Consider the following 23591-nt stretch of genomic DNA (forward strand, 5'->3'; position numbering starts at 1 on the left):
TGGAGAAAAAAACGTGTTTTTTTTGCTTTTTTTGACTTTTGAAAAAGTATTTTTATTTAAAAAAAAAAAAGGGTTACCCTAGACCTAACCATTCAATCCTGCCTGACATTTAAATAGGTTGACCTGTTTCCACCACACAAACCTGAGCGCCGTTGTAAACGTGAATGCATTAGTCCTGCATAAGCATGAAACAGCCTCATTCAGATGAAAGCGGCTCAACACAACCACTGTCTGAGGATGAGAGGGGGGGGCGTCTGCAGAGGAAAGCTAATCACTTCCAGATGGTCATATTTTGCATTATGTCACATCCACAAATGCAGCAAGCTGCAGTATCTTGGAAAATTTGAGACATTTTCTCTTCAGGAAACGTGGACAGGCTGCAGGAAAGTAACGTTGCTGAACATGATTTATGAGACAGAAGAGAGAGAGACAGAGGACAAGTGGAATAAGCAACTGACAGAAAACGTTTGAGAAGAGCAATGTGATCACAAAGGTCGCTCCTCAAGAATGTTCTTCACTGTCAAGTCTTCCAAAAAGTCACATCTATTTCAACACAGAGTAGCTGAACGATTTCATTCGACACAGATATGTCAGTGGAAAGATATTTTGCTTTGAAGCCCAAGGTGATGCCAGCGTTCAGCGGTGTCTGCTGGCCTTGTGTGGTGGATTAGATCATCAAAGAGCAGACCATATTTTCATTCAGAGTAACAGACTGAAGCAGCTGTTTATATTACAGAGGGAATTGACAGCAAATGCATGTTGTTGCATCATGCTATATTCCAATTCTCACATGAGAGAGTCAAACAGGCCTCTCACCCTGGTCACCACGGTTTAGGGTCCACCTGTCCGATGCCGACAGCCGGGGGATTTAGAGAGCTTCTATTGTGCAGATGAAGATAGTGAGGTTACAGTGAAGAGGCCCAAACCCACTAACCCACATGGACCCACCTACAGTGGCAACTCCTAATGCCGAGAAACAGCAGCTCTAAGATTTGCAGTCCAAGGTCGAATGGACATATACTTCATAAACGACCAATGACAAACGTCGGATTGTACGGAAATAAATATTACGCACGTGGTAGAAAGCGCCATCAAATCCTTCTTTTTATTTTCCCCTCACATTTGCAGGTAGGAGACGTTCGGTAAGAGGTCAGATCAGAATCAACTTTACTGCCAAGGTCAGTGAGGATCCCACCAACTAGGAAAGTGCTTTGGTACGACGTCCAGCAATGAACACGACACAATAATAATGAATAAAAATAAATTAAAAATAAATGAATAAAAAATAAACAATAATATATAATACACGTTACCGTTCTGCTGCAAGGGAGTTTCATGACTTACAGGTATACGCCTCCTACCTAGACATCTGGGTCTCCAACTTCAATTTTAATTCCAATTCCTGAGGAGAAACAGAACTTAATATAAACCCTCAAAACACCGAGAAAAGGAAGTAAAATCTAAAACTATGTTCACACTTCTCTACTTTGTAGTGTTTACAAACACTACAATTGTGTAGATATAAGGAGAAAGTGTTCCGCTTGTGAACATGTAACAAGCACATAGCTATAGTATCAAGTAGCACTTACTAAATAGAGAGGAAACAAAGTCAACATTCTGTTTGTCCAATCTGTTCTTGATCAAAAGCTATTGGAAGATGTCACCTGGATTCCTTCCGTGCTGTTAAAGGGAGAAGTTCAGGCCATGAAAAAAAGTCGAGACTGTTTATTCAGAGTCTCCAGGTGGTTTGGCGAAGACCAGGTTTGTTGGACGCCCAGTCCAAAGCACACACCTTCAACAAGGCATGCCGGCACAATTCATAAGACAAAACAAGACTGGGAAAAGAAGGGTATTCACCACATGACAAAAGTGACCTTTTAAATGAACAATCACAGACACAAAAGCTGCTCGACCATTTATTCTGTGTCAGTTCCGATATTAAACAGCAGCAGATGTTTCAGTGTATTGTCTTCATCAATGCCTCAGCAGAAACCATTCTCCTCACTGGGCCGGATCACAAGCAGCAGTCGCGTCATGCTACGCACCCCAACTCCATGCAAGACGTGAAATTAAGGCATGGTTGAGAAAAGGTAACTCTAGAATGAAATGTCGAGTCGTGAACTGATTGAGGACACAGGAAGTGGGACGTACTGGTGAGTGCTACTCACATGTTACTTCAGATGGCACATTACAACACCTTGTTGAGGCCAGGATGCACATGTTTCATACAATGGTTTTGGTTTACAAAAATGAAACAAGACGTTTTTTTTGGTTGAGGACGTTATCAACAGGGATAAATACCAACATTTCCTGATCATCTTTAGAAAAGAAAACAAAGCATGACTTTAAAATGGTCCCAGTATTGTGACGCGTGAATTCAGGGGTTGGGCTGGCGAGTGGCCGCCCGCCGTTTGCACTTCAGCTCAACAAAGTTACTTCAGTTTTGTGTAAACTAGAGCGTAAAAACAGTCAGTCTGGAGGAAAGGATAAAAAGGTTTAAAAGGGCAGCCCCATCCCATAATGATCCATGATGTCACACTACCAAGCAAATCACAGCGTTGTTTACTGATTTACAGTCATTGGCTACAACAAACAGACAGGGATTCAGTGAAGACATGTCACATGATTAGCTGCCAGAAAGTACGCCGACTGAAGCTCACGGAAGTGCACAAGAAGGAGATCGATTCAAAGACTAGTCGCTCTACTGCGTTGAAATCTGCTCACAGGTTAGATCACGACCAGATTTTCCAGTCCCAAGAGAGAGTGAGAGAGTGAGCGAGAGAGAGTTGTGCCAGCCCAGCTCCCGCCAGACAAACGTCATCTCTGATCAAATGCACTGAAAAAACACAGACGTGAGCTACATGAACTAAACAGCGGTGCACGCTACTGTCACATATACATTGCTTTAAAGGGGCGGGTTATGAAAGGTGACATCATCTTCTCTAGGTACACTATCAGTACACAGCTGGTGTGTGTGTGTCGGCACACCCACATCCTTCAGGTGCAGCTGAGATGATTTATGGAGCTTCACTCCACTGTGACGGATTTGGCCAGGTTTCGCGGACAGTCCACCTGCGGTCAATTACAGCAGAACAGAAGAGAAGAATGACAGGATGAAAGGGGATATTGTTCAAGTGTTGTCTTAAGGAAGGCAAGGTGCTTGGACACCAGAGGCTTATCTCAATTGTTTACATTTGAATTCAGCAAGTTTGAACCAGGTTTCAGTGTGAGAACCGTTTGTGACTCAGTAAAGTGTGGGTCTTTTTTTTGCAGACCATTTTTTACTAGGGATGCTCCGATCGATTGGTCACCGATCGTGATCGCTGAATGCCGATCACTACCTGTCATTGCCGATCGCATGTGACAGCCAGCGCTGTGTCTGCCGTGGATCATTTAAAGTTCACATCCTGCAGGACATGCGCGGGACAATGCTGCACAGGGAAGTGCCTTCAAATTAAACATGCCATTTAAAGCGCCAGCAGTAGACGGACGCTTCCGTGCGCCAGCACTTCTGCGCTTTTTCACCAAAGTTTCAACTTCCATTAATGCTGTGCTCTCTGTTTGGGAGTCAGTCAGTATGTAAATATTCCACAGACATAGCAAAGTCTCAAGGGACTCACCAAACTGCAATGTCTCACATCAAATGAAATGTTTCTCAGCATAGTCGCTGCATTCATTTTTTTTGTCTTCTTGAAGGGGTATGTTAAAACGTGTCTGAATTAAAATGATTTTTTAATTGCAAACCCAATGGATGTTACTCTGGACACAGGATGACTTGTTGCATCTGGACCTATTGGCAATGTTTTTGCCAAATGTTATCGCACAATTGAAGCAATAGAAGGGGCCCATAAAATATCTGTTCATCTGATAGCAAAAGGATTGAGTTATGAATTTCAAAAGTGAATTAATAAGAACCATTTCTCATATACTTCATTATCATTGCAGATGTTTACAATGTTTAAGAGACTTCAAAGTCACTGTGTGTCTGAACATTGAGTTTTAGTTTATTTATGTCTTCAATGTGTAAAATTTTTACATGTGATGCCCCTGAAATTCATTAACGGCGTAACCGATAATAGATAAATTTTGCAACATTTGAGTATCAAAATGCGATTCTGAAGGTCTGACACACTCACGTCGAATCCTCGGAGCACAGCCAGGTGGAAGGACAGCAGCTGCAGTGGGATGACGCTCAGGATGCCTTGCAGACAGTCCACACAGTGAGGCACTTTGATGGTGCGGCTGGAGTTCTTGATGGTCTCGTAGTCGTCTTTGTCGCAGATCACGATGGGCTGGCCCTGCCGGGTCACCAAAAACATTGCCTCACACCTTACACACCGAGGTCTGTTGCCGATTAAAACCAAAGATGACATCATGGGGAACCAGCCGCTCCGTTGAGTTACTCCAAAACTCATGCTCCACAACCCCCACGTTTATTATCTGTCATCCAATATTTATCTTCATCCATTTGAGAATACATCTCTTGGTACCTGGCGGGCGACGACTTGCTGAAGGGCGTTCTGACACTTGATATAGGTGTGGTCCCTCATGATGATCATGATGACTGGCATGAGTTTATCCACCAGAGCCAGTGGCCCATGTTTCAACTCCCCAGCCAGGATGCCTTCCGAGTGCATGTACGTGATCTCCTTGATTTTCTGCAGGGAAAAGAAAGTCTTCAACTGTGATGTTTGGACACAAACATTCGCGCTCCTTTCAGAGCCCCAACTCCAAATGATATCACACCCAGAGGGCAGAATAAATACACAAACTCAGTCAAAATGTGATTTGAAAATGAGATTCCACACTCAAACTGAAGCATGCTGAACTAAAGGCATCCAATTGGGCCAGAAAACATTGACTTTGGTTCGGAGGGATGTGGAAGCAGGTCAGAAACGGCTCCAGCACAGGATTGTATTGCAAAGGAATGTTGCCTTTAGCTCATTTCCACCACCAACAGGAACTTTCTTTCGCATACAACATTGCAAACAATGAATTTGTTTTTAACATTCTATGCTCCTTTTATCATAACAATAACTAGAGATGCACTGCATACCAATACCAGTATCGGTCCCATACCAGGGGCTTGAGTACTTGTACTCACAGAATGGCACTGAAACCGATACCACTTTACACCAGTGCGCAGTTTTTGGATGTCAGTTTATGAAAAGTTGTGTGTGTACTTCTGAAATTGTGACTGTCACCCATGTACAAGGAAAACACACTGAGGAATATTGTTCAAATAACTATATATGGGAACATTTTAAAAACTCAAAGTAACTATGGGTAATGATGTAAGTACCCCGTATCGGTAAGTACTCAAATGCAAGTACTAGCACACAGGTATCAATGTATCCGTAACAATAACACACATAGTAAAACAACCAACACAAGCAAATAACCTGTTCAAACGTCGATAATGTTTATAACAATTTTAGCTGGAGTCTGGATCTTTATAATTACAAAACTGCCCAGAACACTCGCTGCTCTACTGACCACGCCTGGGTGGCCACCAGGCCTCAGCTAAATTGGAGGAAATACTTCTAAAATGTTTGAGTTGGAAGAGAAAAAGCTGCACATTCTGACCAGTGCTCCTTCCAGACAGGTGGCGTAGTGGTAGCCCCGGCCCATGATCAGCACACTCTTCTGCTGGTACAACTCTGTCGCCAACTTCTGGATCTCATCATCCAGATTCAGGACCTCCTTGATCAAATCTGACATGACACAGAAGAGTCGGGTTAAAATCTGATAAAAGGGAGAAGTAAATGACAAATGGTGTTGTTCTAGATTTGAATTGAAGCAACAAATGGACTCTGAGCTCTTCAGGCTTCCCTCATCATGTGGTGGTGAGTCAGTATTAGCTGGGAGCGTTTGGAACTGACCTGGCAGGACCCTCAGGCCCTGGATAATCTCACGTCGCCGGGGTTGCACAGAAATCCTGTCGTCACACATCAGCAGCGCAAACATGATCAAGGCCACGAACTGACTGGTGTAGGCCTGCGGGGGGCGGACAGAGGAGCCACAACTGAGACAAGCCTCCACAGAAATGGTACAGGAGGTCAGCACTCATCATTTATGCTACATTTGCCTGCATATAAAATCAAACATCTGTGTTCAAATTGACTATTAAAAAAGCAGACAAAAGAAACGTGACATAATAACATATGAAAGTGATTTATTATGAATAAAAAGCATTTAGTGTAATCTATTAAAGCCAAGAGCAGAGGCTATATTGGTCCAAGATATTGATCCAATGCATGAACAGAAGAAATGTACAAATAAAAATAAATATTTGAAATTTGCATTGATGTGAACAGAAAGGATAGAAAATGCCACCAAACAGACCAAAGTCCCAAGCAGGACAGAGTTCAGAGGGCCTCGGCAGGGAAAGAGGCCGAAGCCAAATTTGGCGTGTTAGTGAGTGAATGAAACGTTCTTTTTGACTTCATGACCATGTCACTGCTGAGGTCTCATTCAGAAGAACCTGAATCGAAGGATAAAAATGGGCACAAATACAGTTTGGAGCAAAATGAGCCTTTTTGGATCGGATTAAGGAAATGTTTTAGAGATGGGAATCTGCAGTGGATTTGCCGATGGACAGAGCGACGGAAAGAAATGAACTAAAGCTGAATCAAAGCGGATCTGTTTGGGGTGGTGGTCCTCGCTGATGGGGAGCAGGCTGAGACAGAACCTAGTTACAGCCAACCTGATCCATAAAGAAGTGTAGCCTGTAATAGACTCGGTTAGGTTTGCATGCTAACCGCCATCTTGCATGAAAAACTGTGGTCTCCATCCGTTAATCGGCACCAGATGGGAATTTTACTATGCCACGCAGTAGTCGCATGGAGCTCCGTCAAGCCTGGAAAACCATGCCTACATATTCTGACATCAGTGAATAACTTTGAAAACTGTCAGCACTGAGAATTTCAGCGCAGCTGAAACGCGCTCTCTGCCATGATCGCCCGCCTCACATGGCCTAATGGCATGTTTGGAGACAGGCCATGCCCAATTGAACAATTCGATTGCGGTCCATCTGAAGCCAAAGCCCTCTCACAGGACCCTCCGGAGCCAGAAGTCCCAGAGTGGTTGGCCAGGAAAACAGTTGTAAACCCTCTACTCATTTCTTTCCCTCCAAGAAACGCACTAATCACAGTCCCTCAGCACTTTGTTAGACACATTTGTCAGCTTTGATGTTGCATAAAATTCAATCTGTTTGATGTTGAAAGTTCAAAACCGCAATGTCTGTTGCCCATTCCAATGATAATTAGAGAGTAATGAAACAGACGTGGTCATGAAGATAGTGAAACTCAAACAAAAGTAGAATGAAAACTCGGATTTGGGGTGCAGAACTTGTTCTTCATGAATGTGATGAGTCAGGCTGTTCTGCTCCGGACCGGCTGGCCTCAGTGCGACTGTGGAGCCGGGCCAACGAAATAGTTAACAGTGGCGTCTCTGAGGCGTGTGCTGGTGTCTTGGAGCAGCATATGACTGTTGAAGCCAGGCAAGGACCTGATCCTCCCCCTGTAAGTGAGTCTCCAAGATTTTCCCTCACTAAAACCTGCAAAGTCCTTTCAGGTTCAGGGATCAAGGAGGGAACTGAGAATTACGGATCAATGAGATGGGATTATCAAACTATATCCTGGGGTCCCCCAATGATCAAAGCAGAGTCGGGAAAAACAGTATTTATGAAAAAAAAAAAAAGTGTGACATTGGATACAGTTTTCATCTGGGTTTCATCGAGTGGCAGTGGGTGGGACACGTGATGGAGTACTCTGATTATAAATACATTTTTGGAACGAGTGTGATTGTGTGTAGTAGGAACGGGGGAAAAAGGACAAACCACAACATATAAAAAAAATGACTAATGACTTGGTAAAGACTACAATCTTGTTTATGATGAAGCCACTGCATGAAGTTGAAGTTTGCATGAGAAGCAATGGGGTGGGTGTTCAATATTGTTGTCATCTGTCACTTGTGTCTATAGAAATAATTGTATTTACTGGTTACTGGTAATATAGTTTGTGTCTGGTAATATTTTGAAATGATAAATAAATACATTTTGGAAAAAAAAAAAAGAACAAGACTGACTGACGGGTTGAAAAATGCAGCCTCACCTTGGTGCTGGCTACTCCAATCTCAGGCCCAGCATTGATGTGGACTCCGCAGTCAGTCTCCCTGGAGATGGTGCTGCCCACTGTGTTGGTGATGCCCACGGTGAGAGCCCCTCTCTCCTTACAGTAACGCAGGGCCATCAGGCTGTCGGCAGTCTCCCCTGATGAAGAGGCAGCCACGGAATAAATATCTGGGCCATGTAACACTTTGGATGATAAATGACAATGATTTATTAAACAGAGGGGGAATATCTGGGATATGAAACAGCTTTGGCATAAGTCAGCAGACGACTTCAAACTGAAGGTGTTTAAGTCAGTTGCTTGCTCTCAAACTGTATAGCAGAGGATGTTCCATTGATGCGTTTAAACAGTGCACCAGATGCCGACCACATGGGGCTCATGACTTGCCTGACTGGCTGATAAAGAAGCAGACGTCGTCCCTGAAAACTGGAGTGTTCCTGTCCAGGAAGTCGCTGGCCAGCTCCACCATGACGGGCAACTCCGTCAGCTCCTCCAGGACCTGCCGAGTCTGTCGAAGAAGCAAGACAGATTCAGGAACGGTTCTTATAGGAGACGTAAACAGCTCACGTAGGGTCAAAGACACTCAAATGACAAAAAGGCTGAGTCAGTATCAACGCACCGCGACCCCGGCATGGTAGCTGGTGCCACAGGCAATCAGGATCAGTCTGCGACACCTCTGGATCTCTTTGATGTGGTCCTTCAGTCCACCCAGGGTGACTAGAAAACCAGAATCATTTTCACCAATTATAAAATCATGTGTGGCGCTCTGTGTTTTTCATCATATTATACTGGTGACGGAACGTTTCCAGATGATATCAGAGCAGCAGCAGAGACAGTAAGAAGAAGAGGTCACTCCAACATAAGACCACAGTTTAAAAAACCAACAACACATATTCAAATATCTGAGACTTTCTGAGTCAAAACAAACACATCTGGAGTGAGTTAGTGCGTTTACAAGGTGTCACACCAGGAGAACTTCATTAATGTCAGGCGGGCTCCACTCAGACGGCCGTCTCTCTCTCTCACCTGTGTTGTCATCAAAGTTGACCCTTCCTCTCATGGTGTTGACCACGGACTCTGGCTGCTCAAAGATTTCTTTCTGCATGAAAGAGCTGTAGTTTCCTGAGACACAAGAACAGAGGGACACATTTCAAACAACAGTGCCTTAATATATAAGACACAACAGAGAAGCAGGAGTTATCTTTACAATGCATCACGGCTCATTCAAGTTCCTAGACGCAGGGAGTAACTCTTTTATTGTTCTTTTTTATGATACAATCCCAACCACGGGGCAAGCTAACCTTCAGGACAGACCCTTTGACTTGGTGGGTTGTGTGTTTGGACAGCCCCGGCAGCAATTTGGGTCACATAAATTAGGTTATTCAGCAGAACGGCTCCAGAGGAGAGGAAGAGGAAGGGTGAGTAATGACAGGACTAGAATGGAATTTTTCATTACAACTGCGCTGGCGAGCTCTGCCCTCTGCTGGAGGATTAGTTATGGGACTTTGTGACTTTTTCTCTACACAATGGCCAGGGTTTCCACTACTCTGAATGTATTCGAAATTCTTATACAAGTATTTTCAAGACATTAAAAGAGCTTTAGTTTAAATAAGGAGATATAAAACCTTGAATATAGACACCATCATGATTTATTGTGCTATTGTCAAACTGATGTTGTTTAAATGTATGTATGGGTCCATCATTTGATTCAGTAATATACCAAATTCATTCAAATTGAAAAAAATGTGGCTTCTTGTGGCAAATATTCTGATACCATTAAGCTGCGATGAATTGAGATCAGAAATTATTACTATTGAGATGCCAAACCGTGGACATGTAACCATTTAAAAAGAAGCAATGAAGCAAACCTGTTTCAAAGTTGCGCGGGGTGTGAGGTGTTTTTAAATGAATACACTGCCAGATGTTCTTACAGTGTGGTAAATGTGTCCTGTATCAGAGTTAAATGGGCTTCTGCTTGGTACAGACAAACAGAACAATGAACTCGTGCTGAGTGGAATTCAGCAGCCTTGCCCACAGGCTGTATAGGTGAGAGCCCTTTGGAGGGAGTTCACAGGTCTGTGGGGGACAGGCCACATCATTAGTACCTAATAAAGCAACGTGAAATAGCCCAAGGGTGACCAGTATAACCGAGATGGACTTCTTTTTACGACTTGAACCAATAACAACCAGGATGAATTAAAGGGCTGAGCATGAGGGATTGCGCTGTAAATATAGCCAGAAGCAAGATGGGAGCAACAGAAGGCAACGGCCGTTTAAATCACCTTTCATGATCTGCTGCAGCTCCATTTGCAGGGTCTGGACGGCTCGTGCCGGGTAGTCTCCTGCTGTGCGTTTGATCCTGTGGATGGAGAGTCGGCCTTCGGACACAGCAGCTACGTCATCGTCCTCCAGGAAGATCACCCTGTTTGTGTGCTCGATCACAGCACTGTCACGAGGGATAGGAGGAAAAAAAACGACATGAGATTGACACTAGTATTTAAGAACGTAGACATATTTGTAGCAGACTTAACCCAAAATCACTGACTCACGGGCAAAATATTGAAATTGTTTAAACAACTGGTTACTGATGTAGATACTGTTGGTTCGCTGGTAAGTGGAAGTGGCTTCCATAGACACATTGATAGAAACCATTTTAGCAACATTCATTATTAGTGTTTTCCTCTCCATGCTACTCACAACTATGTATTACCTGACACTTTTAGTGGGGGTAAGATCAGTGAAGCTTTAACCCATCTAATGCACAGTTTAAAAAAAAAAAAAAAGTGGATGTTGCACTGAGCTTCTACAGAAGGTAGTCAGTCAGACTTATTCATGTTGGACTGTACTTTAGCTTTTCCAGAGAGAATTTCCCAGCCTCAGTCAGGGGATATTAGTTTTTGATTTAGTAGCTTCATAATGTCCTCACTGACTGTGGGTGTTGCTGAAACACACCTCTTAATCTGAGAAACAAATGGAAAGGTGACTCTCAGTGGAGCATAACTGGCAGCCTGCCACTGAACAAAATGAACCAGGTTATGTTCAGCTTTTTTGGAAGACATAATGGAAAAGACCTCCACATCATAACCCAAGTGCTGGGTGTACTTAACCAGGTTTTACTGTCAAACAACAGCACTATCATTGGAGCAAGCCAACACTGGGAGAATGATTGACTGGCGCAGCGCCACTACCTTGCGTCAGAAGCAAAGTAATACTCCACAGCCTTCTCATCGACAGGGAAGAGGCACGTGTCCTGGTCTGTCCTGGGCAAAGCAGTGACGCTCTTCTTGTCTTTATTGGCTGGAAACAACAAAGTTCAATTCATTACTTCCTGCCCAACCGATTACAGGGGAGGAAGCCGCTGGGAGCAGCTCGGGACACTTACAGGAGCGGTACATGACAGGGATGTGATCGGTGGACAACTTGTGATCGCTCCGTACTCCGATCAGCAATGGGCTTCCTCGCCTACACAAAGTGGAGGAGGTTAAAGCACATTCGCTGGAAGGTGCAGAGGACACGCCCACTTTTTATGAAGCAGAGGAAAGAGCATGACAGGATAACTCAACAGAATAGATTATATCTTTTATGGTCACTAATGACTTCTGAGAGCTATTACAATGGATTCTTTTGTTTACCTTGTGCCGACTGCCTCTCCAGGGTAATGGACGCTCTTGAAAACCAGAGCGAACGCTCCTTCCTTGAATACAAAACAGAAGCATGGCTGTCTGATACTTGGTCAGCGCATTTAAATAGGGGCACATGTGGATGTGCTTACCAGCTGCTGGGTCACTCTTTCCACCAGGGTGGCAAAGCTGATATCGGCCTCACGGTTGTCATACATATACTTCACCAACTTGGCAATGGACTCGGTGTCAGTCTCCGACTCAAATTCATAACCTTTGCTTTGCTGTGGAGAAAGAGGAGAAAAACACCGGCTATGAGAAAGACTCCTCATAACACAAAGCCGACTTCAGGAGCCCACAAACCCAAGTCACACGTAACGGGTGGAGGTTTCATTCATCAATTGAGTTTCAACTCTTAACCTATCAACCCATTTCCACTACACTCAACAGTGTTGATTTTACAAGCTCATAAATCACTTTGAAATCCATTTTAGATAAGATGAATCATCCCGCCAGGTCATGTGAGTCGCTTATTGCTTACTTACATGCATTTTGCACATAGTTACCTGGGCCTCTAACAGAACCTTGATAATGGTTTATAAAGGGATGAGTTCCCTCTTGGCTGAGACACAGAAACTTCACAAAGAGGAAAACCCGCCCCACCAGACCTCACTCTGCTGCAGGTGACAGATCATCTGGTTTGCACTCACATTCAAGGAGCTGGGGATGTGATGACCCTGCAGGGGCAGAAGCTTCACATCTGCCTAGATGGGAGTGGAGGCCACCACTCGAAGCAAATGCAGTGACCTCACGCCTCCCAGCCTGTTCATAAATTCCACCATTGTGGCATGAGCGGCGAGGTGGCGAATAACATTTTTCAACTGTGACCATCTCGAGGCATCTCCTTTTATGCTGAGGTGTGTCTCCCCATACCCACAAGTCCCAAACCAGCCTGTCACGTCGGTGAACACATGGATGTATTGGTGCCCACCCGCCAACCTGACTCCCACCTAGAGCTTCCCAGATCTCCATATCTTGGATGGTGCAGGCCAGAAGTGCCAACATGTGACCTTTGTCTCGCACCAAAAGAAGATGAAGATGATGAAACACCATTGCAAACGCCTCATATTCAATACAGCCCATCACAAAATACTTCATTAATGACTGATTAATTATTTGCCAATATAACTCTGACGGATATATTGTGTTATGAAGCCCAATTACTGTCATGCAACAGCAGTAAAGACCTTTTTGCGGTTTCACATTTGAAGCTGTAACAACAATAGAAACAACAGAACATTGCCTCACCAAGAATTTCTGCAGATCTTTGTAGTTGGTGATGATGCCATTGTGAATGACGATGAACTCTGCAGACATGAAAGGTGAAAACACATAAGCCTAGAATCTTTTAACACCAGAATTAAGGAATGACACAAAAACTGAAGTCACTCAAGGTCAAGCGAACAGAACATTTCTTCATATGTTAATTAAACAAGCTACTGACCATTGGTCTTGTCAGAGCGATGCGGGTGACTGTTGACCGGACTTGGCACACCGTGAGTGGCCCAGCGCGTGTGAGCGATGCCCAAGTGAACGTCAAACTCCACATCAAGGTCCATATCCTGCTGCTCTGTTAAACCACCATTCAACAACAAGGTGTCAGGCTCTGGAATAACTTCACCCGAATATCACCCGGACCAAATGATAGAAGAACTTACTGTGGATTTCTTCATCCAGGACCTTTACTTTTCCACGCTGCTTGATCAGATGAATGGACTTGGAATTCAGCTCCCACTCTTTGCTGTTGCCACCATCGATTCCCACACCTGATGCAAGCCAGAACCACGTCACATCAACAGCTACTTTCAGAAAACTGGTCAATATTCCTATCAGTCTGTATCATGAGTAGGTAATAAAGGTGTAATCCACCCCAGCGGGTGAGTCTTACTAGTCTCTGCAGACCAACCTAATATGAAGGTATCCATGATTTTCAGAGGCAAGGGCAGCTACTGGCTCATTTTTCAGGCCACTCAAAAACAGCACTTAATCCCTATTGATGTTAAAATTGGAGCGATTTCCTGCCAGAAACTTCTGCCAAAAAAGTACTAATCATCGTTCCTGCTGCTCCAGAACACATTGATACATATTTCAATTTGCAAAAACGTATCCCCATGGCTGCTCCTTCAAGCTTCTCTGCTCTTGTTCTGCTGGATGTCGTCTCATCAGCATGATGGCACAGCTATTTTTAAGCGACACAGCAGAGCAACGTAACACTGAAATCCACTGGTTTTCCTTTCTGGTTTGCATCCGTTGTGGTGTCTGTCCACTATCGTGTAGACAACACTGGTGTGGCAAATGGGTGAGATAAACAAAGCAGAGCACATGAATGATAAGAGCTGATCTCCACCTGCAGAGTCATATCCTCGGTACTCCAGACGTCGCAGGCCTTTGAGAAGGATCTCCAGGATCTCACGTCGAGTCCTTGGCACATGGTAATTCAGATAGGCAAAGATTCCTGTGGGCACAAAAAGTAATATTTAATATTCCATGTCAGTGACTTTTTTTTTGCTGTTGTACATTCTGTTTCATTTGTTTTTGTATTCTTCTCTCACTCGTATTTCTGTCAATGTTATTATTGCTTTATGTCTGACTCACATATTTCGATAGATGTTTATTTGTTGAAGATAGGAAGAGGTAAGGAATGGAGCAAAGAATTTTGTTTTGGTTGATAAAAAAAAAAGAAAATATATGTGAAAGTATGTCTGCATCGTATGATGATGTTCTTCTAATAAAATATTATTTAAAAAGTGTGATATTTCTGCAAAAATATCGATACAATATTGCACAATTATGTATCACAATATTTGAGCATATCCATATTTTCTTACACCCCGTTATTAAAGTTCAGGGCATTTTAAATTTACATTAAATTTCAGAGCACTATAGTAACTTTCCTTCAATAAAATACTGCATAATCGACAGAAGAAAAAGATCTTCTCTCTCAGAACCCCAGTAGTCTAAACACTCTCCTCCCCGGATCACTCCCCATTTATAGTGATTGGAGCAGGGTACGATAATGTAGCATATTTACTGTACGTCATCGCCAAAGACAGTGACTTACAGGTTTTCTTTAACTACTGATCACATCGTGACAGAGATTAAGTGAGTGGATTCATCTTGATAACCTAAGCTAAGAAATGGAAACATAAATGCATTGAAATCGAATTTGATTATAAAAAAAAAATGGGGAAAAATGTTACTGCCATTTGAATAGTTGGTAATAGTCGGTTACTGAAAAAGTGAAAGGACAGTTTCATTTCATGTTTTATATGTGAGCTGAGGGTTTCAGCTAATTTTGGTCCTTTTGCTGCGGTGAACTGATACATCAGGAAGTGTGAGTCAAATGTGTTTTACATGAGATTATCTAGTTTTTCCTTTGGGCAGTAAAGCGTTCTCAGTAACAATAGATTGTATCATGATACTTTCTTCAAGCAACCGGATATTACTCGCCCTGGGTAAAGTAAAGGCATCCTCTGCTCTCCCAGAAATAAAAACTAACTGTAACATCATGGGATGGGATTTAACGCACGGACACTTTAGCCGACGGTTGAATATCATCCACCCAAAATTCAAAAAGGGTGTCACACACATCTACACGCAGATGCAAAACCTGTTTCCAGCTCTGTTTAACAGAGAAGCCATTGATGCAAGCGAGGCCTGGAGAAATAGCTGTGGCTTTGAGAGGGAAAAAAAAGTTGTACAAGCCACCTCTGTTCTGGAGAAGCAAAAGAAAAGTAGTATATATCTATATATCTGGTTTAAGAAACCGGACAAAGCCTTGCCTACCTATATGTCTGGATATAAATGAAATGAAAGTTCCTATGATGCCAGATAGACAACTCAAAACACAAATAGATAAATTCCCTAAATGTGTAAACCTGATTGGAACAAAAAGAAGGTGTTTGACGTATATAATATATTCACAATGTTTGTCAGAAAGCCTGGTGATCTGGATCATCAAGCAACACAAGGTTTAAATATGACAACTGGTCCAGATAACAGTCAAAGAAACAGGATTCCCAGGTATGTCTTTGACTAATACCTGGACCACATACCACATTCAAGCCTTTTGTTGTACAGTACACAACACTTTGCAGGCATTGAGTGTCGAGATGGAATGGTTGTGTTAAATGAAATTAATTGAAAGATATGACACCGGTAATATTTTTATGAACCCTGAAAATAGCATAATTTAAATCTTCACTTAACAAGTCAAAACAGTGAACTGTAAAACGGGACATGAATAGTCAGCCCTCTGTTTTGTTAAGGATACCACACAATCGGGTCGAGCTGGTGGTGTGAGAAACTGGGATGACAATGATGGGAGACAGATGAGGCTGCTGTCAGTCCGTGGGGAGCATTAGTGAGGTGACATATCCTCAGCTGATAAGACTGACAGCACACGGAGAATCATGGGGTCCAAATCAAGCATAGAAAATTGGTGCACATATATAGGTTTTCTGAATACTGCATTGAATAACTGACTCAAGACGATTGATCAGCAACACATTAAGAAAACAAGACCATCTAAAAAAGAAACCAACATACAAAAATTGGAGGTCGTATTTCAGGGTACTTTTGTGACACCCAACAAATGAAAACTTCAAATTCCCTGTGTGCAGTTTAATTGGTGATATTTTAACAGAACCACCAACCTATGGAAACACATCACTAACAAACGTGTTTGTTAGTGTATGTATACAGATTACTAACATATTATATATATATAGTTTTACTCGCTCTCGTAAATGACTTTACATCTTATGGGAATCTGCAGAACGTTAGACAAATGATCATTTCGTCACATGCAAATGTAAAAATGTGACAGGAAACGTACGAAAAATTCGTAGTTTTAAGAAAACGGATGAAGGCGACCAAAGCATCATCTCAGCAGCCCGTGTTTGCTAACTCGGGCTAGCCACCCTGAAAAATGATGGGCCAATGTATTCCTGAATGTGTTGCTGAGCAGGGAGCCAGTTAAGTTTACTCCTCCCAATGTTCGTGCCTGTACCGCGTAGCAAAGGTAGAAATGGTGCCGCACTCACCGCACATGTCTGCGCTCGGGCTGCCAGGTTACAGCTTCACTGAAAGCCCGTCAGGAAAGCCTCGGCACTTTCCGGGTCTCTTGGCCCCGCCTCTCACTTCTGGCGCGCAGCGATTGGTCGAACACTGCAGCGGCTGGAACGTCCACGCGCTCTTCCGTGACGCAGCGAGCTCTGACGTGGCAGGCAGCAGGATCCGGATCTAGAACAGCGCGCGGGCACACCTAAGGTCAACACCGCGGCGGGACTGGGTCCCTGATGTCTGCCACCTGAAGGTTGGCATAGTCATCTGTGCCTGCTGTTGTTACAGCGGTTGTTACAGCGGCGACCGTCTTTACCGCCGGGGCACTCTTTATTTTATCAGTCAACACACACACACACACATTGGTTTATTGGGCGTCCAGTAGTGAGAGTAGCAAGTAAAGAAGCCATTTACAGATATATTAAATTGAGTCATCTTTATTTCTATTTACGGTGTGCGTTTTTAACCCACATGACGTCGGTTAAGCGGCTTGTACAACTACTGTAGGAAAGAGAAGTGCCACTTCAGTGGAACAACGGTTTGACAAATCACTGCTTCTGCCCCACAAATAGGAAACACTGTCGGCGTAACGTGGATAACAGGCTGATTTCATGTTCATTTCTCTGCTGAAGTGCTTGTTTGCTTGCTGAAATGTCTCACACTTGAGCAGCCTCTTCTTCATCGTCTTTCACCTGAAGGGGAAAAAGAAATATTTGCGCTCATTTGAAAAGACAAGTGACATTTAAATATTTTCCTTTCTTCACCAGTGAGTGAGTACGTCATCTGGCGTGAACACAAACCTGCTCGACCGATTCGACCTCGGGGACGTAAAACTGCAGCATGTTTTGGATTCCACTCTTCAGTGTAACAATGGAACTGGGGCAACTGGTGCATGACCCCTGCAGCTTCAGCTTCACCACGCCGTCTTCGAAGCCGCGATACATAACATCGCCGCCATCCTCCTGCACTGTTGGTCTGAGCGAGGATGAAAGGTTTCAGGCTTTGATCAGAGGCAGGTATCGTCATTGTAACCGTGGTAGCTACCGTATTCTGGTGTCCAGCAGCTCTTTGATCATGGCCACCACTTCATCATCATCCTCTGATGGGGCTGAAATAAGTCAGGAACCCATCAGCAGCGGCCATAACTTTTCTGTCTCTTGAGATGTGAGACGTGAAGTTACCTGTGTCGGCGCTGGGTGCACACTCCTCATTGACAACAGGGAGCCCTGAGGTGAAAAAGTCCATGATGGCTGCGAACACATCTGGCTTGATGACCCTCCACTCCATGTTCTCATCCGACTAAACAGTTGAAAGGAAGAAGCTCGTCTCATTTTCCGGAGCCAACTGACATGAACCTCTTTTTACCTTGGTTATTGTGATGAAGTCCGGACCGAAAAACACACTTTTGATGCCATCAATCCTGAAGAGCTGCCTGAAAACACAAGGAAAATAAAAGTCCTCTGGTTCAAATTATTGCCGGAATTCTACCCACAAATATACAATTCCAAGCAGTTGTTCAAGTAATTAACAAGTACTAGTTGTGGTAGTATTTCTAATCTCCAAGATTTTAGCACTGAAGGAATTAATGGAGCCCATTGATGACAACATCTTCAGTGAAGGTGACGTACTAGCTCTGCTGCAGTAAATGATTGCAGCGGGTGGTTCTGGTCATGTTGGCATGATGGAGCACAGGGGTCAGCAATGAGCTCCTCCAGGAACACAGAGTGAACCAAACTGCTGCAATTATTATCTTTGGATTGGGAGAATAAAGGTGAGTAGTAACACTTTGGAAGGGAAAAGAGAAAGCAGGTGACCACAGCAGTGGCTGTCAGCATATTTCTGTAGTTAAAATGAAGCATCTTAAATGTATCCACTTGTGAGAATCTACCTAATTCTTTCCAAACATATTGTACTTCTCTAGCAGTCTGGTGACAATTCCTGTTCATTTGTTGCTAAATTTCAGGTCGTTTTTTTAGTTTTTTTTTTATTACTTCCAATTAGGTAAATAGGAAAAAACTGTAAATTGTGCTACTTCACATTCTAAGCTAAAGGCGCTGTGTACCTGGCTAGTGGTGAACAGTATGCATCACGAGGGCCTTCGAAATTCATGGTCCCAGACTCCATGACAGGCCGACCAGGCAAAAACTTCAAGCTGTTTGGGTTCGGCGTGTCCTGCGTCTGCACAAACATGGTCCTCTCTGAGAGAAGACAAATGAGAACATGGGACTGTTTTGAAGGTCACTACATGGTGATCTCACCTAAAGAACCACACAGACAAAGCAGACATACAGACCTGGGACCACCCAGAGGGGAGGTTGAGGATATCTGCCGTAAACTCCAGTGTTGCGTGACAGAGAGTGAATCCCAGAACTCTGATAACCACCAACAGCTAGACTGAGACAGAACATGGGTGAAAATATTAAGCTTAACCGGCGTAAATTCATGAGTCATTGCATTCCAACAACCATAAACTAGTAACCTGTATTTGATAATACTCTATACTCATATTGGAACACATGGACAAATCTAATTTTTCTTTTCGTTTATTTGTGTCCTATGCTGTTGCTGAAAGTTCCAGGCTCAAATCCCCCCTGGCACAAAGATGCACCTTCACTAATAAGTAGTATTTAAGGCTTTTTTTCTTTAATATAATGGGACACAAACAAAAAGAATGATTACCGGTACTAAGCAAATACAGTGGTACCTCGGTTCTTGACCACAATCCTTTCCAGACCACTGTTCGAGAAGCGATTTGTTCGAAATCTGAATTGATTTTTCCTCTATGTGTGTGGCCGCTGCATGTGGGAGGGGTTGCCGAGTGAGTGACGTCTCTCCAGAAGTGAAGAGGTGCCCGGTGCATGTCCAGCTCTGAATGTGCGCTTCTGTGCAGTTTGGCTGTGACAAAGTCATAAACCAAGTAACGCTCTGTCCCAGACTCGCCTCATCCCTGTCCCAGCTCCAGCCCACAACAGGACATCAAACCCTGGAGTGTGCACTCCAGCCTCAGAGGTGTAGAGAGCGAGCACCTCCCCTGTGACACTCTACCACGGTCCAGTGCGGAGACAGGAAAGGTTTTACACCTCAACATGAAGAAAAAAAACAGCCAGTAAATGCAGCTAACGGGACACAACTGCATTACACACAATAACAAAGCGCGTTGTGAGTCAGCTGATCGGTCCGCGCACGTTATGTCTTTTCCGGCTTTTTTTCGGGGGGTTCGAGTTCTGGATTTTCGTTCGAAATCCAAAGCAAAGAAATCTCAAAATCTTTGTTCAAACTCTGATCTGTTCGAAGTCTAAGATGTTCGAAAACTGAGGTAGCACTGTAGTAGCAATTGCAAAAAGCCTGGCACAGAACAGACTCATGACAATTGCAAATCAACAGTTCAACAAGAAAAAAGTGTAAAAAGTGGACTCAGGATAAAAACCACCACATTTATTTAAACTGATTTCTGAGGACCACATACAAAAGAAAGTAAATGTCTCTGTTTTTACTGGGAACAATTTTATTTTTTATTGACAACAATGGATTTATGTTTACGTTTAAAACAATGATATAAAGTCACAATTATAGGAGCATATTGTATTGTAACAATTATGAAAGCAATAATGTATGAAAATTAAATTATACATTTCATAGTTTAAAAGGAAGTTTTTTAAGCCACTTTACAGCAAAAATGAGTACAAAACAAACAAGCACTAAGCAACATCACTAGAGTGTAGATATCTTGTAATGTCTGCTAAGTATGATATATGATTATGATTAGGTAAAACACGTTGTACATTTTTTTAAAATTAAACTAATACTACATCACATGGCATCTCAGTGCATGTGTATGGCAACAACTAACCACGTCCTGTTAAATGCGATGCTTCGGTTGGAGCACTCACATTGCATGACTGTATTTTATCGCCAAAAAACATGTACTTAACTGAATGTACCCAACATTCGATTCATTTCTGAGTAACTTCCACACTGAAGTTCAGTCATTTGCTGACCGCTAACTCACTGCGTCATCTACGCGCACGCTATAAACAGACAGAAATGAAAACTTTAAAACGTTGCCCTGCAAAACCGCAGCACTTACTGTTGCTGTTTATCAGATGCTGTCACAAAAAAATGACACTTACGGACGAGAAAGTCTCGTTGAAATTTTGAGCAACCCAACGAGTCTCCTGCTCGCCGCCATGATTGTTTTGGTTACCTAAAGCAAGCGGATGCAGGCGGAAGTGACGCACTGTTATTGTGCGCACATTAATGTGTTCCCCTACCGCCAAAGCCAGTGTCCGCTCGAATACTGCGAAAACACGCGAATAGTCTGCAGAGATGCCATCAAACAAAAGTTTTAGAAAGAGACGTAACTCATCCGACGAAGAGGACGATGAAACCGCAGAAGAAGTCAGGTGAAAACGTGTCGATTCATGTATACCCGAACGCACACGTCGGTGTTGTCGCATCGTAGCAAACGGAGCTAATGTTGACAATTTTGATGCTAATAAGTGGCATCGCATACACTTACTTTGTTTTTAATTTGTATTGTATTGAATTTAGATCTAAAGTGGACGAGCTGAAAGAAATACAGAGTATGCGCCAGAGACAGAAGGGAGTCAGGTAAAATTTCACGCTGGATCATCCTAATAATCGGTTGATCGTTCATGTTGAAAACTTTGTCTTACCGTTTTAGTGTGACCGCCCTGCTGGTTGGGGAGAAACTACCACCCGAGGCGGAAATTGATGTAAGAAATGTCGCCGTTTGTTGACATTATGTGCTTAACTGCGGTTTTATTCTTCTTACTCTCCTTTCCTTTCAGAATGACCCTTTTAAACTGAAGACGGGAGGTGTAGTAGACATGAAGAAAGTGAAGGACAGAAACAGGGACATGTAAGTCACAGTAATATAACCTAACTATTGTCATAACAGATGACAATAGTTAGTCATTGAGTAGCTCCATGTGAGTATGCCTACGCTTTTTTTGTTTATCGCACAGGACTGAAGAAGAAACAGACTTGAACCTGGGAACCTCCTTTTCAGCTGAAACCAACAGAAGGGATGAGGATGCAGACATGTATGTAACACACATGCTCGCTTTTACTAAGTACTGGAAAATGTATACAAGCAGTACTGCTGTCATCAAAAGGCCTCATGGGACTATAAAAACCGTAGTTGGTTAAAGAATGAAAGTGCTTTGACCAAATCCGTATACATTACATCTTGAGGATAAAACGCTCTAAATTGCTCAATTTAGGATGAAATACATTGAAACGGAGCTGAAAAGGAAGAAAGGCCTTGTAGAAGCCGAGGAGCAAAAAGTGAAGGTGAAGGATGCTGAAGATCATCTGTACGAGCTTCCGGAGAACATTCGAGTGAATTCAGCCAAGAAGACGGAGGAGATGTTGTCCAATCAGATGCTGAGTGGGATCCCCGAGGTGGATCTGGGCATCGAGTGAGTCAAGAACTCTGCAAGAGACGATGGAGAGGCACTGAATATTTATCTTGTGTTACTCCTCTTTCCTCCCAGCGCAAAGATTAAGAACATCATCCAGACAGAGGAGGCCAAAGCTAAGCTTCTGGCAGAGCAGAGGAACAAGAAGAAGGACAACGGCACGTCGTTCGTACCCACAAACATCGCTGTCAACTACGTTCAACACAACCGCTGTGAGTCCATGTCTTTATTGTTCAGATACTGGTTAGACTTGCATGTGCCCCACTGATATTCAACATGTCCTGCATCAGTGCCAGTGTTGCCACATCCTGAGTCGTGGTTTCTTTCATACCGGTTAACCTGTTTTCAAAATAAATATTTTGAACTCAAGTTGAAACTTCCTTCCTTATGTTTTTAGGAAGTGACAGTGGTAACAAGCTTTTTGTTAGATCAAATAGATCAGTAGCAGAGTAAAGTACGTCTGAGAAAATCCTCCTCATCGTACATTCTTGAGCACCATCAAATACTCAAGATGGATTGACTAATATGGGACTTGTAGTTGATGCAAAGGAATTGTTTTTTTTTTCCAGCTGTAAGTGTGAGTGTTAAAAATCTCTTTTTTTCCAGTTTACCACGAGGATGCAAACGCACCACAGAGGCATCAGAGACACAGAGAGGAGCCCAAAGCCAGGCCGCTGCGAGTGGGCGACACGGAGAAGCCAGGTGTTGAAGGTAAGCGTCGATTCCACAAGGTGGCATGGTGTCATAGTGACAGAAATAAAACATCCATCCCTGTCACCCAGCTCCACCGACGCCCCCCAATTTCCGCAAGCGGCCCAACAACGAGAAGGCGACGGACGACTACCACTATGAAAAGTTCAAGAAGATGAATCGACGTTATTAAGCAACGTAGTTTCGCTCATGCATTCATGTATTACAGCTCACCATGGACTGGTTCTTATCAAATCCATCCCTGAAACCTTAAAGATGGAGAATGAATTTTGTCACTTGTAAATATGTTTTTTTCCATTTTCTTTCTAGAATATCTTCATGTGAATTAAGGTAAATGGTGTTAGTGATGTGGAAACAATGCAAAAACCAGGATTTATTTTCGAAGAAAGTTCTTCACTTTTAATTAAAAATGGAAACTCGAGCTTGTGTGTTGATCATCAGTGTCGCAGTGTGATGGACGTGTGGGAGAACTTGTCAAAGAGCAACTTGTTGTTGCCTTTGTTTAGGATATTATAATTGAATGACTTTATTTTGTCTCAATAATTATGAAAAAATTACAG

General features: G+C 43.1%; 3 protein-coding genes across 3 annotated transcripts; 1 reads left to right on the forward strand and 2 right to left on the reverse strand.

Annotated features, from left to right (window-relative positions):
- Positions 1-1848: 1848 nt before the first annotated feature.
- gfpt1 (glutamine--fructose-6-phosphate transaminase 1) lies at positions 1849-16945 on the reverse strand. Its single transcript, XM_053871606.1, has 19 exons — positions 16858-16945; positions 14160-14267; positions 13471-13578; positions 13257-13382; positions 13061-13119; positions 11905-12036; positions 11765-11826; positions 11515-11594; positions 11321-11429; positions 10415-10578; positions 9159-9254; positions 8752-8849; positions 8520-8640; positions 8115-8272; positions 5883-5997; positions 5587-5714; positions 4491-4658; positions 4137-4298; positions 1849-3072 (listed from the first exon to the last, which is right to left on the reverse strand). Exons 1-19 carry the CDS (start codon positions 16862-16864, stop codon positions 3028-3030), a joined length of 2046 nt encoding a protein of 681 aa, XP_053727581.1. The 5' UTR covers positions 16865-16945; the 3' UTR covers positions 1849-3027.
- A 362-nt stretch (positions 16946-17307) lies between these two features.
- nfu1 (NFU1 iron-sulfur cluster scaffold homolog (S. cerevisiae)) lies at positions 17308-21166 on the reverse strand. Its single transcript, XM_053870280.1, has 8 exons — positions 21007-21166; positions 19170-19270; positions 18939-19074; positions 18242-18308; positions 18058-18175; positions 17921-17984; positions 17677-17851; positions 17308-17568 (listed from the first exon to the last, which is right to left on the reverse strand). The coding sequence occupies exons 1-8, from the start codon at positions 21063-21065 to the stop codon at positions 17533-17535; spliced, it is 756 nt and encodes a 251-aa protein (XP_053726255.1). The 5' UTR covers positions 21066-21166; the 3' UTR covers positions 17308-17532.
- Positions 21119-23452, forward strand: c7h9orf78 (chromosome 7 C9orf78 homolog). The gene is made up of 9 exons (XM_053870279.1): positions 21119-21279; positions 21428-21487; positions 21561-21612; positions 21688-21758; positions 21865-21942; positions 22123-22320; positions 22396-22532; positions 22927-23031; positions 23103-23452. The coding sequence occupies exons 1-9, from the start codon at positions 21203-21205 to the stop codon at positions 23201-23203; spliced, it is 879 nt and encodes a 292-aa protein (XP_053726254.1). The 5' UTR covers positions 21119-21202; the 3' UTR covers positions 23204-23452.
- Positions 23453-23591: the final 139 nt, after the last annotated feature.

The sequence above is a fragment of the Synchiropus splendidus genome, chromosome 7 (genome assembly GCF_027744825.2).
Source record: "Synchiropus splendidus isolate RoL2022-P1 chromosome 7, RoL_Sspl_1.0, whole genome shotgun sequence".
NCBI lineage: Eukaryota > Metazoa > Chordata > Actinopteri > Syngnathiformes > Callionymidae > Synchiropus > Synchiropus splendidus.

Excerpts from the sequence above, each read along its gene's own strand:
- gfpt1 (XM_053871606.1), bottom strand. Across the intron at positions 12,037-13,060 it reads AAGATCTGCAGAAATTCTTG|CAAAGCAAAGGTTATGAATT; the intron begins GTGAGGCAATGT and ends CTTTCTCCACAG. Across the intron at positions 11,430-11,514 it reads CCCTGTCATGTACCGCTCCT|CCAATAAAGACAAGAAGAGC; the intron begins GTAAGTGTCCCG and ends TGTTGTTTCCAG.
- nfu1 (XM_053870280.1), bottom strand. The coding sequence starts at position 21,065 with ATGGCGGCGAGCAGGAGACTCGTTGGGTTGCTCAAAATTTCAACGAGA. Across the intron at positions 17,985-18,057 it reads TGCACCCAGCGCCGACACAG|CCCCATCAGAGGATGATGAT; the intron begins GTAACTTCACGT and ends GACTTATTTCAG. Across the intron at positions 17,852-17,920 it reads CTGCTGGACACCAGAATACG|ACCAACAGTGCAGGAGGATG; the intron begins GTAGCTACCACG and ends ATCCTCGCTCAG.
- c7h9orf78 (XM_053870279.1), top strand. The coding sequence starts at position 21,203 with ATGCCATCAAACAAAAGTTTTAGAAAGAGACGTAACTCATCCGACGAA. Across the intron at positions 22,321-22,395 it reads GAGGTGGATCTGGGCATCGA|CGCAAAGATTAAGAACATCA; the intron begins GTGAGTCAAGAA and ends CTTTCCTCCCAG. Across the intron at positions 23,032-23,102 it reads GGAGAAGCCAGGTGTTGAAG|CTCCACCGACGCCCCCCAAT; the intron begins GTAAGCGTCGAT and ends CCTGTCACCCAG.